Here is a 17,923-nt window from a genome sequence, read left to right as displayed (position 1 = left end):
CCAAATTCCTACATGTTTTAATTAAACTACCGAGTATATTCCATTACATTAAAAGAAGTTCATAACTAGTCCGGTTAACTTTATTCCAAAAAAAATCATATATGATAGTACTTACTATTCCTGTTAAGTTTATTCCAACACCCCATATAGATACTCATCAGTATTACTTTCAGCTCTTTTCCTTTTTTCCTAGCTGACCCAACACAATCTTAAAAAAAAACATTGTTTTGGTTCTTTCTGAGCATTAAAAAAAAAGCCTGAATTTGAAGCTCAAGAGCATTTGGTTGGGTATATATGAACTTTTGAATGAAGGGCACATGATGACTGATGCCAGACTCTGCCAGTGTGTCTCATATCATAAAAATATGAAACGCAAATTAAGGTGAAAATTGATTATAAAGACAGTAAAAGATTAAAATACTCATGACTTATTTACTGTAGGCACTATCATTGTGGTCTGAGATTGCTGATAAAAGAAGACATATCATCATTAAAAGCATCATATACTTTCTTTTTATTCATCAAACACAATAACATTAACATAAAGAGAGTAAAATTAAAAGGAAGAAAGAAGATTGGATAAAATTAATTATCATTCACTGCTGTGAATTGAACAGTACTATCTTTTCTAGTTTTCCTTCTTTTAACGTTACAAAAAAAAATCCAAAAAGATAAAAAATAAATGCACAAAGAAAATCATGAAATGATGAACACCCTTTATTCATACATATGTATGTATGTGTATTTTCCTTGATGATCAACAGCAGCCACAGCAAAGAACATCAAAACAACATTCACAAGTCTCGAAGCAGCAGAAACAGCAACACAGGGCAAACAAACTGTAATAATTATATATCAAAAATATATTAAAATTAAATCCAATTAATAATTAGATGATTAATTATGAAAAATAATAATAATATTTACCAAGCGTAAAAAAAGCCTTTATCCTCGTGGCGCTTTTTAACATGTCCAAGGTATGATTGATCCTCATTTTCCCCTGGAGCATCCATTTTTTAAAATTAGATAAATACAGAATAGAGATTAGAGAGTGAAGCAAAATTAAACTCAGATATCATCATATTATTTCAAAGGGCACATAATTTATAATCACTGAACTGTGATCACAAGTCACTGTTCATCTATATTATACTTTTCAATATTTTGTATGATTTGTGTCACTGTTAACGTTATTGTGGCCCATTTCTTTGTGACCAAAAAATTGTACCAACAACGTCATACAGCTCATATCTGACTTTTTATTTTGAATAATTTTATAATTTCTCTCCTAATTATATGGTTAGAGTGTTAATTGAAACATCTTTTGAATTTTACAAGTCACATTCATCCCTTCTGTATTATCAGATGTAAAATATATTAAGAAGATTGGTGACATAAGATTATAAAGACATTATGTTTATCTTCTAATAATATTGGAAGACTGATGCATAAAATAGAGAAAAGAAAAAAAGTGAGACAATCCATGGGGAAGAAAGATAATGACAGACCATCTGTGTAATAAAAAAATTATTAATAATTGGAAAGCAACAATGTAATTGGATTTGTGTGTAATTAGAGGTAATTATACAATTTAGCATATTTGTCTGAACATTAATTACACTGTAACTACTGTGTAATTGGAAGTAATTGAGGGTTCCAATTACACTCTCCAATTCTCATGGCTCCCATGAAAATTGAATGTAATTACACTTTGTAATTACTGAAAAATTTCCATATTAAATATTAGCTACTAAAAAAATATTATTTTCCTATGTAATTACTAACTATTTTGCCAAACAAGATATTAGAAATTCATATGTAATTACTACCTCATATCCAAACACACCTTGCTGGTACGTTTGGAAAGCCATAATGTAATTGGATTTGTGTGTAATTAGAGGTAATTACACAATTTGACATGTTTGTCGGACTATGTAATTACACTGTGACTGTGTAATTGGAAGTAATTGAGGGGTTTCAATTACAGCCTCTAATTCTCATGGCCCCCCATGAGAATTGAATGTAATTACACTGTGTAATTACTAAAAACTTTCCATATTAAACATTAGCTACTAAAAATTACTATTTTCTCATGTAATTACTAAGGGTGCATTTGGAAAGCTACAATGTAATTGAATTTGTGTGTAATTGGAGGTAATTACACAATGTAATCTAAACTGTGTAATTACCACTCTAATAATTACCCTACCTAATAATTATACAGTTACTTCCACAGTCACTTCTAAATACATCCCAAATATTATTTAATAAAATTATTAATTTTCAAATCATTTGTTAGCAAATTAATTGAAAAATATATATAATTATAAACAAATGTCAAAATTATAATACAAGAGACAAATGTCACTTTTAAAATTTATGGGACAATTCACATTAAAGGAGACATTTAAAATTAATACTTTATTATTATTTAAATTTATTGTATTACATTGTAGTGGTAGCAGGTGGTTGATGTTTTATTAAACTATATCAAATCATAAAGAGATTAACAAATTTTGTAAATTCACATGTAAATCTGATATGGTCATGTGGACAATAATGACAATTACATTTTTTTAGTTTCAGATTTTAAATGAGATATACATAATTTAATAAAAGAATGAGACACATATAGATAACCCACTAAACATAATAAGATATACTATTTTCTCTTTACTTAATAAAATAGAAAGTCCAATACAGAGTATAAAAACATCTATTACTTTTGATAAGCTACACTTTACAATCTCATGATCTTATGACTTTAATACAACTCATACCCTCATCTTATTTTCTTTTTATTTGGGATCTTTTTGTTATTATCGTAAATATTTCAGAAGTGGCTTAAATTGGTTTCAAAATAATGATAGTGTTACAAATTGTAGTGGCAGGTGGTGATGACTTATTATTATAATAATTCTATCAGTCAATAGTGGCTGTGGAACATGTGTAAAATAAATAATTTTGAGACAAGACAGGGCAGGTCATATCAACTTGGAAGTGGGTCTCATGCTCTTATATTTATCTGTTTTTTTTTTCTTCTTTTTTCTCATTTCCTTTTTATAAATTTCTTTATCCACCGTCTCAACATTCTCGTCTAAACTCAAATAAAAAATATGGCCTGTTTCATTACAACTCTGCCCCTACAAAAGAATCCTATTCTCATATAAGTAGGGGTAAAAGCAATATTAATCTATTCATGGTTTTATTACATAGTTAAGTAATAATACTGCTTGTACTTTATTAGCTTCTCATCACTTTTCTTGAACAAGTTTGCATAATATTAGTATATAATTTTTGAATTTGTCATAATTCCTCATCAAGAACATCATATAACTATGAAAAAAACTATAGCTAACAGTATTTATAATGCATCTTTCTACAAAAAAAATATATATAAAAATAAAGAAAGAGCCTTCAAAACACCTGAACTAAGATCAATATTTTCTTAGAAGGGGTAATAAATGCAACTTATGGAAGGTAGATATTAAGCTAAAGACAAACAGCACTTGTGGAAAATATACATCAGACGTTCATTGACATAATATTGCAAGCAAAAGGGCCTCTTGTGATTTCAAGGGCAAGGGAGGGATCACTAATACAATTTATCACAACATCCAGGCACTAATACACACCCAATTTTTCATCCCAAACTCATATCTTCCAACAACCAACATCTCATACTATGATTGACTTTCTTTACCAAATACTGTTATTCCACATGAATTAGCAGGCAACAGAGCATGTAGCAGGCTTTACGGGAACTAGAAAGTTACCAGCACCAGTGGTAGTAGTAGCTGGGGATGGGAGACCAGCGGCTGTTTCAAGCAATTCCCAAGTTAATCTTCGCTTCTCAGCTGCAGCTTTTAATCTTGAAGCTTCCTCTTCCAACTTACATTGACAAGCAAGGACAAGCTCCTCATCGATCTCACGGAATATCTTCTTCACATTCAATGTCAAGTTCAGCACTGCTTGATTCCAGTGATTTTGAGTATTCTGCTCTAGAGCCGGGACGACAAGTGGTAGAATTGCTTGCCGGTTTTGAGTGGTGAGATTAAGAACGCTCTCATTGTTCCACAACAAATGGGCTCGTTCGGCCACCTGAAAAAGGAGGGGTAGTAGGTAGTTATAGTCACCACAACAATGAAGGAAGTAGTTATTCACATCATTTAGTTGTTACCCACCAAGAAAACGAAAATCCTGAAAAGTCACAACCAGGCGATACAAAAGAGCAAAATGTCTAGATATCTGTCAAACAAGACTTATACCTGATAATGTTTGCTGTTGAGGCAGTAAGCTATTCGTCGAAATAGTGGGATCATAATCTTTTGGAACTCAACCATATTGATCAACTCCAAAATCTCTTCCATCTCACCTAAGAACATCAACTCCTTCTGGCTATTTGTTATCGGCCAGTATTTCAATAGGCCTTTGATCACACTACCGGCCAACTTTTGATCCTTGTCTATGAACTGTAAAACACAATATGTTAGCTGTTGGTGATAAATACCCACTGATTTTGGTTTGTGTAAAGGAATAAGAGCCCTCCACAAAAAGATTTTGTGCTCCTCCTTTAATGGAGTGGCAAATCCACTAATTACACTGCCAAAAATCTCCAACAGCTCAGCAATACCGTTATGCCGTTCAGTTTCAAAGACAAACCGGTAGATGATATTGCTGACAACTTTACGGATATAAGGCCTATGTACCATAAATTTTCCATAGATCCTGTGAAGAATTGTTTTCAAACAATCTCTTTCTCTTGGATCCTCAGAATCAAATAGGTCAAGTAATCTTGAAATAAAAGAATGATCAATATATTTCTTTGCCAACTTTGTGTCAAGTGAGTTACTGCTGGAAAACCTAAGAAGCAGATCATACACAAGTTGTAGATGAGACCAAGCAGGATCAAACATTGGTTCTTCATCTTCTGTCTCACCACCACCAATGATAGAACGATACTTAGGTGGGAATACTCTAAAGAGGTTTGCTGCACACATTTTACACATTGCTGAAATTGTAGGTTCCGTGAACTTTGCTGAACCAGAATTAACAAAATCAACAAGCTCTAACAAAGTTTCCCGTTTAACATCTTGCTTGGCTGTGTCACTGTAATCAATGATCTCGCAACAGAGGTTCAGCTTACTGATAAATAAATTCTGCTTCTGTTGATTTGAGACATCTTTAAAGGATAAATGAGGTTCTACTGCCTCTGCTCCAGCTGCAATACTTGTTGGGAATACCGCAGAAGAGACTCGTTTAACAACACTTAACTTGCTGGAAAGAGAACTCCCACCTATTGTACACGGGAATCCATTGCCCAACTTGCTATTGCTGCCTGAATCACTCCCTGCAGCATCTAGAGTGTCTGATTTCGGTACCTTCCGTGGGAGTTTGCTCAGAATTTGTTTCAGCATGGTAGCAAATAGCAATGCTGCTTTCTGGGTCAATAAGTTTGCAGTTAATTCAATGGCCAAAAACACTAGAATATCAAATGAAATTGGTGAGAAAGTAGTATATCATTCTTCAACTGATCATCAACTACAAATAACAGACAAATAAAAATCATGTGCGTGAGCCGTTGTTTGTATAAAAATTAAGCAAAAGAATTCATTTAATAGCAATATATTACTTCCCGTTCTGAAAAGACAACCAAGAACACTACTTAACATGCGAGCATTCAGGAATAAGAGTGCCTAGACTCAACTATCAACCAAGGGAAAGAAAAAAAAAATGAATCATCATGATTAATATCAAAAGCACTACGCTTTATTACAATGATATGTAAGTAAATTAAAATATAGTGGGGGATAATTTCTCAACATTACAAGATATCTTTAGGAAAATGGGTCTGCAACCAAACCCGCTATATACAAATCTTGGTGCTTGGGTTTGGATATTACAAACCCAGATCAAAATTATAACTCAACCCAGTAAAATTTAAAGCAAAAAGTTACCCCAATTTAGAACACTTCAAGACGAGATTAGAAGAAAAGTCAATGAGACACCATACTTAGCTATGACAACAAGCCTAGATTTAAGTCAAAGTAGTCAAATTGGTCAACAGAAACCCAGATCTGGGACCAAAACTAGGAGCAAGATAGAACAGACACCGAAGGATCTAGTTCTAAACAAAACCCAAGATAAAACTGTCTATATGTGTAGATATACATCAAAAATAAATGATGAAAAAAGCTAACCCATTATCCACAACAATGCATATGCTTAAACTTTCAAGTTCAAAACCAGAAAAAAGTAAATCTATGCAAGTTAGCTAAAGTACACAGTCAGAGAGAAAGAGAGAGAGAATGAAGTGAAAATACCTGATTTTGAACAACTGGGTATGAGTGAATCACAAGGAAAAGGCTTTTAGGAGATGAGAAAGGCAAGAGAAGAAGGTCATGATAACCTCAAAAACTCACTCCATAATGTTTTTTCCTTTTTGAAAGAGAAAGAAGCATTATTAGTTTTCTTTTCTTTTACTTTTAAATAAACCCAAAAACAGTAGTACACAACACACAGTATGGCCTCTCAGCCTCCTTAGATAGAGATTATAAGACCGTGTTTGGGGTGAACTGGGTGTGAAGGTTCCTCTCTTTCGCTCTGATATTGATCTACTTTGAGTCCATGGAAGGAGATCAATAAGAGAACCTCGATTAAAGAGAATAAGCGGTGTGGCATTTTCTGAGAATTGCAGGTACTACCAGTCCACCAACATAACATAACCAAAAATTTAAACAAACAAAATTAAAAAATTTAAAGAAAAGTACTAATATTTAGTATTTTTTTAAAAAATATATATATAATTATTTCTAAAGTACTTTTTTAAAAAAAAAAATGGAATTACATTATTAAGATCCTTTTCTTTCTTTGAAATAAATAACAATACTTATTCTCACTTTTTAGATCTATTCTCTACATATTGGATTTTACTTTGGTTAAAAAAAAAAGCCATAGCTTTGTATTGTATTTTGTACTTGTATTTGTGGGGTATATAAGAGAAGCTGATTAGTACTATGTACCAACCTTGGTATGGTTTTGAGCATATGCACCAGATGTGTGTCGTTTGGTGTGGCCCCAATTTTTGTTGTTAGGTTTTGAAGAAAAAAAAATAATAAAAAGTTATGTTACCCACCAAAAGCATCAAATTTCAAACTAAAGATTATTGTAATTTTTTTTAGTCTTAAATGGAATAAAAGAAAAAACATGTTTGGATAACCATCAAGTATTTAAACTGACTGTTCTTCTTTTCTTTTTCTAGTTTATTTTTCTGGTAAATTCCAATAAGGATTTCTAGGTTGTAAGTTGTTTTCAACTTTGCTAAAAAAAAGCATTATGGTCTAAAGACAGGACATATATATAGAATAAGATATTTTTCTGATAGTAATTGTTACTAAAATTAACTGTACTGAAATTATAAGTGGGTGAAACAAGTAATTGGGTTGGCACAAAGCAACTCTATCAAATTTCAAATCAAAGTGTTTAGCATATTTTCCTGGAGGCTCTACCTTTTTAGGGAATCCAATCCAATGAATCAACTTTAAAATATAAAACATTAAAATAGAAATCTTCTGAAAGGCATGTTCCGACTGCAACAAGCCAGGGAACTCTATGTTTTGATTTTCTTCTTTAATATATAAATATTCTTGGTAAAATTGCAACATATATTTATTTATTATATACATGGGTGACTAGGAAATTACAAATGGATGTTTTAAGGTTGAAGGTTAAAAAAAATGAGAAGGCTTAGAGATAACAGTACAAACATATGGATCAATACATGGCCTTTTGTCTAATTTGATTGCTGAACTTAAACTTGTTTCTCTTTTTAGAAGTGGTAGTTGTGAATCTTATGTAAAGGAGTTTTGGTATTTTGTTCCAAATAATGATAATGAGGTTTTACAACCCTACCACCTTCACTTTTTCTTCATTTGTATATTTTGGGAGGGGAGGGGTAAAACAGTCTATTTATGTGTAACACTTTTATATACGTGGACCTATCTCTGGAATTAGTGGAGTTAATTAGTGGCAGACCGAAGAGTTTTCAGAGTAATTAATAGCAGCCCAACTTCTTATTTGACTCTTTAATCTTTATTTATATTTTAACAACAATTAATATACCAACTGCTTACAAAATTTATACACATTAAGTATTGTATTAACTTCCAATATGATACCCTTAGGCCTGATGGATTACATTAATCCTTTTCCCACTGTTTTACTTTACAAGTTTAGCATCCACTCTCTATCTAAACTACTAACCTTTTTTGGCATTTTTACTTGAATTCTATTCCTAGCCTCCACTTGTATAGTCTTGACTATTGTAGATGGGAGTTGTATACATTGGAGCCAATAAGCTTGATTCTTCTCCTTCCATATAGGTATATGGTAAATTGCAGCAGTAATTACAGTAATAAGCACTTATTTTCTGCATTTAGCCATGTTACTTTTTTCTAATCCGCTTCAATTAGGCCGCACCTATTGTAGAGGCAGAGGTCTTCCATTTAAGTCATTTCAGCAGCTCCTCAAGGCACCTTCTACTAATTGGACACTGGAAGAAGAGGTTCTCTATTGTTTCTCTAGCTACTTCCCTGCCGCACACCATGCAAAGGTGATCATTAGGAAAAATGCTCAAGTGCAGCAGATTGTCTTTAGTTTTCTTGGAATTTCACTCTTGGGATTTTGGTTATTTTGATTCATTGCTCTTTTACTTACTTGAGGGGTGCCGATTTGTAAATAATATGTGAAATTTTACAAATATGTCACATGCACAAATCGGCACTCCAAGTATCTAAAAGGCATTTTACTCTTGGATACAGCCACAGCGATACACAGCAAATTTTGATTTATTGGGATATAATCTTGATGTCTCTGAAAAAAATTTCAGGCCTTGAAGTGTAAGGTATATGGACTTAAAATCACCATGACTAAATATGAACACATTATCCGCGAAACACTTATGATTTAACTCAAGTTCCTTGCATTTATCATGGAATTTAAAGTCTCTTTTCTGTCCTATTTTCTTCAAGATTCCAGATAAATATTCTACCCTAGGACAAATAGTAGTGGAAACATGAAGTCCTCTTGTCTCAACCCTCATTTAACTTCAAAATAACCATGCAATGCTCTATTAAACATCAAGAAAAATCTAGGACTTTTTGTATACATACTATTATTAGTTGAACGTACTGGATGACATTATCTCACGCAGATCAAATATAAAATTATTGAGCTATATGTAAGAACATGGATTATTCCACTTATCACAAATTAGTTTTGAGAAAAAATCTCATGATTCTTAATAGAATGACTGTGCGAGGGAAGTGAAAGGCTCTCAATATTTCTTCAATGAATTCCCAATCTATCGTTTCATACGCTTTCTTCAAGTCCAGTATTATCATGCAATTTGCTCTGGTGTTCTTCCTTCCATAATGGCACATTAGGTTTTCGACAAATTATTTTATTGTGAGAAATATATCTCCCTCGAATAAATCCCCTAGGTTTGAGTTATTAGCATAGGAAGAATGATTCTCAATCTTGTATACATCATATTCATAGCCACTTTGTATAACACATTACAACACACAATTGGTCTAAAGTCACTAACCAATGTTTGACATTTTCCCTTTGGGACAAGTATTAAGGTTGTAGTATTAAGCTCATTTAACAATCGACATGTGAATAAGAAATCCAATACAACAATACTCACCTCATCCTCAATCAAATCTCAATTGTCTTGGTAAAGTTGACATGTTAGGATATTACAGTTGTTGACATGTTATATATCTTATGGGTCTAGATCCTCCACACAAATGCTCTGGTTAATAGAATCGTTGGGGCAGTTTTTCCATCCCCGAATGTTATAAGGCCTCTATACCTGAGTACCCGACTCTTTGTTTCGCACGATTCTGCCCTGTGGAATACTGATTGGTTGGCCTAACCTTGGGGCTTGAGCATCCATTTCTTTCTGTTGGGGTTGGTCGATTGCTCTTTAGTTGTTCTGTGGAACATTGTGTGTGGGTTTTCTCGAAGGGTCGCCCATTACACCCTTTCCTTTGTTATTTTCTAGAGCAGACAATCCAACTCTAGGATGGTTAAACTTCTTAGCATGAGGGTTTTCTTTTGGAGGATGTAACGTAGAATGATATCGAGAGTCTTCCGAATGTCTCTTTAGTTGCTTGTTCCTGATTATCCCATGAGGGTATTTAAATTTGTCCTGGTGGACCTTTTAGCTTTTGGGCAGGATAATATCTCCAGAACCAAAGTGGTCTAGCATTGTTGCTTCTATAAGTTTGACTTTTGTTCAGATCCAGAGCCGTAGCCTGAGTCTGGTTGTGGGATGATCTATTGATTTGATTGGGCCCAAGAGTGGGCCCGTCTTGGCTAATATTAGGCCTTGGAAGCATACGTGTCATCAATCTAGAAATGCAAATAACACTGATGTATGCTGTAATATAAGAGTTTGAACAAAAATAATAAAAAAAAAAATAATGTTTCAGTAATGTAATTTGAAGGACAGAGTAGAAAAACTATGAGAGTGCTCTCAGTCGCAAATATAGTATTACAACGTATTATATTGTATAGTATTTTATTGAATTGTATTTATGCAATATTTTTGTGCAAAACTATATGGGGTATTAACTTTTATAAACACCTAAATATATAATATTTTAGTATTTTAAATTGAAATTTAATTTAATATTATATAAAAATATGTTATGTAACCCAATTTAATATAATACCATACAATTGGACTTACCTACCAAACAAGCCCCTCCTAAATATTATTCCACAAAGCATAACAAACTCTTCGCAAGAAAACAAAAACAAAAAGCAGGAAAAAGTACATTAACATTAAAAAAAAAATACATCAATTGAAAAAATATTAATACAAGGGATCGAGGCAGCATATATATGTAACCATGGCAGGTGGTCTATTTCTCATTATTATTGTCTAATATTAACCTTAATCTCTCATGGTGGAATACACTAATCAACTCTCAGAAAATATATATGTACTGGGGAGGGGTGTGGGGTGCTTTGTGTGGCACAATTGGTAGCTCTGATAATTAATTTGATGTTCTACCGATTCATTTCAGGACTCTCGTTCTTGGATCGAGCTGCTGCATGTGTAAAGAGGCCAAAATGGTTGAATTTTATTTAGTAAACAAAAACCATATAAATTAATTAGGTAAAAATTAAAAAAGGAAAGAGGTCATCTTTAATGTATATAAGTGTGTATTATTACCTAACCCAAGAGCCTCTGAACTTTTCATCAGTCTGATACGTTTGCATGATTCTGTGAACATTCTGCCATATTGAAAAGAAAAAGAAAAATTAGACAATATGAAATTATATGAACCTTCATTATTTTTATCTAGATATTATATAAAAAAAGTACAAAACAACCAAATATTTGACTTTGTATTGGTAATTTTTTTAAAAAAAATAATTAAATATGTAGATAGTTAATTAAAAGAGTGTTTCTCAATTTTTTTTTTCAACAAATAAAACTAATTTAAAAACTACTATTCAGAAATGCTTTAGAATACTCTAGCTACCTAAAAATAATAGGAAAATTATGCTATGTAATAGTTTTTAATTTTTTTTTTTTCATATTATTAATGGTTTGTGTTGCTCGGTTTTTTTTCTGATGGCTTCTATATGAATTTTAATTACGATTTAGATTGTCTTGTTGATTGCTATGTGGGTTTTTATATTGATTTCCATAAAAATGTAAAAACTAAAAAATTATTTTGAAGTATAAAAATAATAAAAAAAAAATCCCAAAATAATATTCGTTTATTTTTTTCACCCACATACTTTCAAAATAATTTCCAACATCAAAATGGTGAAAGTATTTACCTATCTGGTATAAATTTCTGGCTTACTATACAGAGTATATATGTATACACTAAAATGTATATTTTCTTATGTTTAAATTTTAGTGAGGTACAATTGATATAAATTTAGGTGGCGTTTGGTAACACTTTTTAATCAGTTTTTTGTTTTTAAAAGTAGAAAAGTGAATTTTTTTTTTCAAAAACATGTTCTATAAAACTGTTTTTACTTTTCAATTTTATAATTAAAAATCAAAATTTTAAAAATAAAAAAAAATCACTTTCAATATTTTTTTAAACAGTATTTCATTTTTAATCACTCTTTTGGATTACGACCAGACCCGGACCCAAATCTCCTCCCTACGGCCCTGGCGCTGAACTCGGCTTTTGACTTGAAACCGAATCCGACCCCGGACCTAGACCCGACTTAAATAAAAATAAAAATAAAAATAAATTTTAATAAACACACTTTTATTTTCTGTTTTTAAAATTAAAAAACAAAAGTGGTTAGAGAACGCATTTTTATTTTTCAAAAATAAATTTTTTAAAAACAAAAATTTTACTTTCATTTTGTGATTAAAAAATTAAAAAAATAAAAGTATTACCAAACGGCACTTTAATTAACTTCTATTTTTTAACTTTTTTTTTTTCTTTTTGCATGGTGTTTCGGATTTTAATATATTTCCAACATTTGAGTACTTGTACTGACAAAGCGGGTATTATAATTTTGTAATAAAAAAATTAATTAATATTTTAATTAAATATAAGCTAGTTTGTCATTTTTTGATGATATAAATCTGGCAAAGAAAATATATATATGATGATGATGATGAGATTTGGAAATTAATTAAAAAGGATTAACATTAATTAAAGAGATAAGATCGAGTTTGAATTGGAAATTAATAATAATCTTACTTCCAAGGAACGTCTCCAACTAACATCAAGTCTCCATCTTTGTCCTCATAGGTTGGCACATATTCAGTACTAGTTCCTTTCACTGCTTTAGCAACCTTATAATCAATATTGCTTCTTGATATTTGATCCTCCACATTAGTACTACTACTACATGCTGTGTTCAACGTTCCTAATTATAATTAATTTAATTATCAATGAATTAACATTTATATTATAAATTAAAAGAAAAATATTAAAAATGAGATCAATTAAGTGCGTATATATATAGGGTAGGTAGGTATACGTACCTTGGATATTGGTGATGAGGCAATAGTTATTGTTAGTAGTAGTGGGAGTGGGATTAAACATGTTGTGTAAGGCTGTCAATAGTTGGTGATAAGTATTGTAGTTTTCTAGGTCCACTTTGCGTAGATATGGTGCTCCGTCTGCGCCTACTTTTACGTACTTGTTATTCATAGCCTTCTTTCGGAACGATCTAACGGGTGGCCAACCAATTACTTCACCCCTATACATACACATACATATATTATATCTTGACCAAAATATTCAAACCCCCGCCCCTTCAATTACTTTCATCATCACTAATAATAACATATACACATGCATTCAATATGCCAATGTCAATGTGTGTGAATATTGTTTAATATATGCTGTTTAATTTCTTTTAAAGTGGTAATAAATAAGTACATACACACACTAGACATATTACGTTAATCAATGTGGTGGATATGTATAGCATGAAGTTAGGTACATATACAATCACAGTATATATATGCTATAATGTACGCACAAGGCTGCAGGTGATCATATCATTTCAACAGCTTTAAGTAATATATAAATGGTGTTAAATTGAGGGTCTATTTATAATCATATAGTAACTTTCCACCCGCGAAACTGTTAGACATGCGTGGTATTTACCTCAACAAATTCCCATGCATATATATATTCTCATCCCAAGAAAGATATATATTTGCTTTTATATTAATATTGTTAAGTCAGATCGATTCTTTGTATCATTCCTCTTATCGCGCGCCTTTTAAGTATAACTAAACTAGTTAAATTATACAAGATATTGAATTTAATTTCACCAAAACATAAAGTATAGTGTGTATATTATCGATCTTTAAAGAATAAACATAAATTTTAATATCATAAATGTTAATTATATAATGTGGTTTCTATTTATAGACAGTTGATAGTTTTTCCAATATAAACTATACATTTTATTATATATATGTGTAGATGTAGTATATGAAAAACGAGTATTACTAACTTACTATACATACATGTAACAAGTTAACCACATAATCAATATAAAAGACAATAATTAAGTTTGTAAAGTTATTTTTTTGGTAAGTTAGATGTGAAAATATTTTTTATTTATGGTGAGATTTATTTGTATTATTAATCCAATTTTATCACCTTTTATTATTTGGTTTTATTGTTCTTTCTATCTTAAGAAAGAATTATTTTTTAGCTGAACTTTTCTTTATATGGAAACTTCTTGTAAGAGAAGAAATTCTATTATGGAAAATTTGTTTTTTAAAGAAATTTTGACTATTATTATTTTCTATCGAATGCACTGTTTATGGCAGGTATCAAGACCCAATACATGATCAGACACGTTTTTGGCAAGTTTCTTTTTCTGGTATGATTTGCTGGGACAGAATCTAGTTCTGATGCTGCAAATTAGGGTTTTATTTAGGAAAGTTTTTGTAAGCTGTAGATTCGACTTTATGGCTGTCTCTAGGATTTCTATGTTCTATAAATAGAACTTAGAGAGCAGCCATTCGAATTAACTCTTCTAACTTTCATTTTTTTGTATTTTTCTCATTTTGTGAAGAGAGAGTTCTTTTTGTGAGAACCTAGTTGTTCATCTAGGTTCTAATTTTTTTCATATCTGTTCTTACTCTGTCTTAGGGTTGATTAGAACACTTGATTGAACAAGAGAGATGTCTTTGGGAGAAGACTTGTTCAAACCTTACTTCGGGAGGAAGTAAGCACGCACCTTGAAAGACGAAGGGAGTTCGCTGTTTGAAGGTGTTTCAGAAATCAGATTCATAAAGTGCATTACAAAGGATTGAGCCAATAATTTAGAGAGAGTCTAAACTTGTTTAAGTCAATTGCTATTGTAATTGTTGATACTTTATTAATGGAAAACTTACAAAAATACTAGAATTTGGGTTAACTTTTACAAAAATACTGTGTTTTTATAAAACACCAGTAAAACACAAAGCAGTATAACTCAAAACAACAGTAGAACACTAGTAAAACACCAGTAGAACACTAGTGAAACTTAACACAGTATACTGCAGTATGAAACTTATAAAAAAACACAGTAAAAGAGTAAAAAATACCGCATAGCAGTATTTTTGTAAAAAAAATAGTAAAAGTTAGTATACCATGTAAATTTCCCTTATTAATTGATATTTTTCTCTGAGCGTGGACCTGTGGACTAAGACCACGTATAAATCTCTTGTGTCAAGTGATTTAATTTTCTATAATTATTTTTATATTCTATCTATTCTTGTTTGTCTTTGCAAAACTGATTTTTGCAGTAACAGAATTACATTCTTGTGATATAGACGTATACAGTTTTATATTTCGTATATTTTTGTAATAATTATTGGCATTTGTACAAACTAGTTTTTTCAAAATTAATAAATTATCTTCAGAAATAATTAATATATTAATTATTAAAAAAAAAGGAAAAAAAAACGAAGAACAAATAAAAAATTTGACTTACTTAGCAGGTGGGGATTCAGATGCACTAACAGTACGAGAGGTGACGTCAGCATGAAACGACATGTCGTTTAAATGATAATTTTTATCCTCCTCAGTAGAGCTGAGCTGGTCGTGAACTTCAACTTCATCAGTACTCTCAACAAACGCACGTTTGTTACACTTAAGACTCGCCGCCTCAGCCACCGATAACTCACGGCCGCCGCCAGGGGGTCCCAAAGTGAGTTCGGTAATATCCTTGAAAGCCATTATTCCGGTGTCTGAAACGCATACCACTCTCTACAAATCTCTCTGTTTGTATTAATTATATGTGTGTTTTGCGGCTTTATTTGGTTGTTAATATTATTGTTTGCTTTCTTTCTATGTATGTATATATATAGAAAGAGAGAAGCAGTGAGGACCAATGAGAGAAGTGCCACGTGTGCACGTGTGGAGCCACGGATACCGATTGAGTTGCATGCTTTGACGGCGGCAGCATTTAAATTTGGGGCTCTAAGTTGTCGGTTCATCTAATTCAAACCACTTTTCTGTCTCCTACGTATGTATTATATGTTATACATAGTATAGTATTACTGCATATACAACTTAATTATTATTTCCGCTTATATACTGTATATATATGCAATTAATTAATTAAACTGTTGATGAACTATTATTATATTATTAGTTCCAGTAAATATATTATTTTAGAATTTATATTTTGTAAAAAAATTTAATTTGATTTTTTATTTTATTAAAGAATAAATTACACTTTGTATTTTTTAAAAATATATTATTAAATTTATAAAATAAAACTTAATATATAAAATTGATTACGTTTTTTATTAAAAAAATTGTCTTTAAGTAAATTATATTAAAAAAATTATTAAAAATTGAACTCAATGTCTATATTATAATTTTACTAATTTTAGAAAATATAAAATTTATTTTATTATTTAATAAAATAGAGATTTTTTTTTTGAAAAAAAAAAAAAGTCTTAAGTATTAACCCTATGTGTGATCGAGCACAATTAGCAAGTACATGTGTATGTGTTATAAGTACCCCAGCAATAATTTACGGTAATTATAACTTAATTTATAATCCATATATATATAATTAATGCCCAAATGTTCATTAACTGATCGATCATATATATTAGATGGTCCCCTAACTTCCCCTTAAATTCAATAACATCATTCAAAACCTTGCATCCAAGTTTAAGTACATATGTGTATACATGTTTGAATAAAAATCAAAATGTATATGATTTAATAGTTTATATTTACGTATACTAATAATTGAGATATTATTTAGATAAGGTGTATATATATAGTATAATATGAATAACTTAATTTATTATTTTGGACAATATTGAATAAGCATATACATTATACACACATATATACTTATACACAAGACAACACCTAGGCAAACAATTTCACATGGACTGCCTACCAACTGATCATATAATATTATTGGTATATATATGTGATATATAGTTTCAGACATATACATTTAATTCCTATATATACATTCTTTGAATGCGTTAATTTCTTAATAAAATAAAATAGAACCTTGATGATGATCATTATTGTATATATATGTAGAAACAACATAATACGTACGCTAGAATTAATAGTCTGATGACTATATTTGATATTTTTTCATGCATGTTAATTTGTTAATTATATATTGGTTCACATTTTACATACGAAATATTTGGACTGAATTTTATAATAACAAAAAGGTCATTGTTGATGGGACGTATTAATGTTAAAAAGTATGCTTGACAATGTAAAATAATTAAACTCCCTATAGATGGACATACCCTGAGGCAATGTCTGAAAATGTCATCATCAATATATATCCATCATTATTACTATTATTATTATTATTATTTGAAGAAGGAAAATGCCAAAGTAAATATATTAATAATTAATGAGAAGATTTATGAATTTGAAAGTGAAAAGATTAAAAGGAGAATTGAAAATGGAATACATGCATGGTGAACGGTGATCACTAATGAGTTAATTTATAAAACACATGTGACAATGTTGGAATGTCGGCAATGTCGTTTTTTGTATTCAAAGAATCTAATTCTAAAGTCAAAAAGAAAATTCAAAAGTCTGTGTACGTACTGTGTAAGGGCTTAATTAATTACAATTAGTAAAAATACTCAACTATAAAATTAATTAATGTATACCTTCTTTTACACTGCGCAATACCGGTAGGCTGCACAAAACTTTTCATGGCTTTGCATGTGGGTTTAGTTTTGATTCTTCATTGTGTCCAGTTAGACATTAATTGTTAATTGAATTTTCATTGCACTTATTACCCTTTTTAATTGAAGGCAAATTTATCTCCCTTTGGATATATAATATCATTATTAAAAAAAACCTAATTATCGTGTAAATTAAAAATAGCGTGATCAGTTGAAGAAATTATT

The 17,923-nt window shown here is 30.7% G+C and overlaps 2 protein-coding genes and 1 long non-coding RNA gene across 6 annotated transcripts; all 3 read right to left on the bottom strand.

Annotated features, from left to right (window-relative positions):
* Positions 1-487: 487 nt before the first annotated feature.
* Positions 488-1,277, bottom strand: LOC115706686 (uncharacterized). The gene is made up of 2 exons (XR_004009620.2): positions 928-1,277; positions 488-839 (listed from the first exon to the last, which is right to left on the bottom strand). It is a non-coding gene; the product is annotated as an uncharacterized LOC115706686 (long non-coding RNA).
* A 2,184-nt stretch (positions 1,278-3,461) lies between these two features.
* On the bottom strand, positions 3,462-6,845 carry LOC115706173 (serine/threonine protein phosphatase 2A 57 kDa regulatory subunit B' kappa isoform). Of its 3 annotated transcripts, none has more exons than XM_030633717.2 (3): positions 6,324-6,845; positions 4,269-5,441; positions 3,462-4,101 (listed from the first exon to the last, which is right to left on the bottom strand). In XM_030633717.2, the coding sequence occupies exons 2-3, from the start codon at positions 5,415-5,417 to the stop codon at positions 3,727-3,729; spliced, it is 1,524 nt and encodes a 507-aa protein (XP_030489577.1). In that variant the 5' UTR covers positions 5,418-5,441; positions 6,324-6,845; the 3' UTR covers positions 3,462-3,726. The 3 variants fall into 3 exon arrangements, with proteins under 3 accessions (XP_030489577.1, XP_030489578.1, XP_060964240.1); XM_030633718.2 differs by having other exon boundaries at positions 4,269-5,541; positions 6,324-6,817; XM_061108257.1 differs by having other exon boundaries at positions 4,269-5,482; positions 6,324-6,817.
* Positions 6,846-10,755: 3,910 nt separating this feature from the next.
* Positions 10,756-15,850, bottom strand: LOC115704913 (auxin-responsive protein IAA1). Of its 2 annotated transcripts, none has more exons than XM_030632132.2 (5): positions 15,502-15,850; positions 13,043-13,260; positions 12,756-12,924; positions 11,249-11,310; positions 10,756-11,123 (listed from the first exon to the last, which is right to left on the bottom strand). In XM_030632132.2, exons 1-5 carry the CDS (start codon positions 15,744-15,746, stop codon positions 11,083-11,085), a joined length of 735 nt encoding a protein of 244 aa, XP_030487992.2. In that variant the 5' UTR covers positions 15,747-15,850; the 3' UTR covers positions 10,756-11,082. The 2 variants fall into 2 exon arrangements, with proteins under 2 accessions (XP_030487992.2, XP_030487993.2); XM_030632133.2 differs by having other exon boundaries at positions 10,756-11,120.
* Positions 15,851-17,923: the final 2,073 nt, after the last annotated feature.

Source organism: Cannabis sativa, chromosome 1 (genome assembly GCF_029168945.1).
Source record: "Cannabis sativa cultivar Pink pepper isolate KNU-18-1 chromosome 1, ASM2916894v1, whole genome shotgun sequence".
NCBI classification, from domain to species: Eukaryota; Viridiplantae; Streptophyta; class Magnoliopsida; order Rosales; family Cannabaceae; genus Cannabis; species Cannabis sativa.
The sequence above is the reverse complement of the archived record's forward strand: the minus strand, read 5'-3'. Positions and strand labels throughout refer to the sequence as shown.

Bases quoted from the DNA above. Each gene is read 5' to 3' on its own strand.
- LOC115706173 (XM_030633717.2), bottom strand. From the start codon at position 5,417: ATGCTGAAACAAATTCTGAGCAAACTCCCACGGAAGGTACCGAAATCA. The intron at 4,102-4,268 runs GTATAAGTCTTG...CTCCTTTTTCAG, and splicing joins TCAACAGCAAACATTATCAG to GTGGCCGAACGAGCCCATTT.
- LOC115704913 (XM_030632132.2), bottom strand. From the start codon at position 15,746: ATGGCTTTCAAGGATATTACCGAACTCACTTTGGGACCCCCTGGCGGC. The intron at 12,925-13,042 runs GTACGTATACCT...AATTATAATTAG, and splicing joins CCTCATCACCAATATCCAAG to GAACGTTGAACACAGCATGT. The intron at 11,311-12,755 runs GTAAGATTATTA...TCAATATGGCAG, and splicing joins GTTGGAGACGTTCCTTGGAA to AATGTTCACAGAATCATGCA.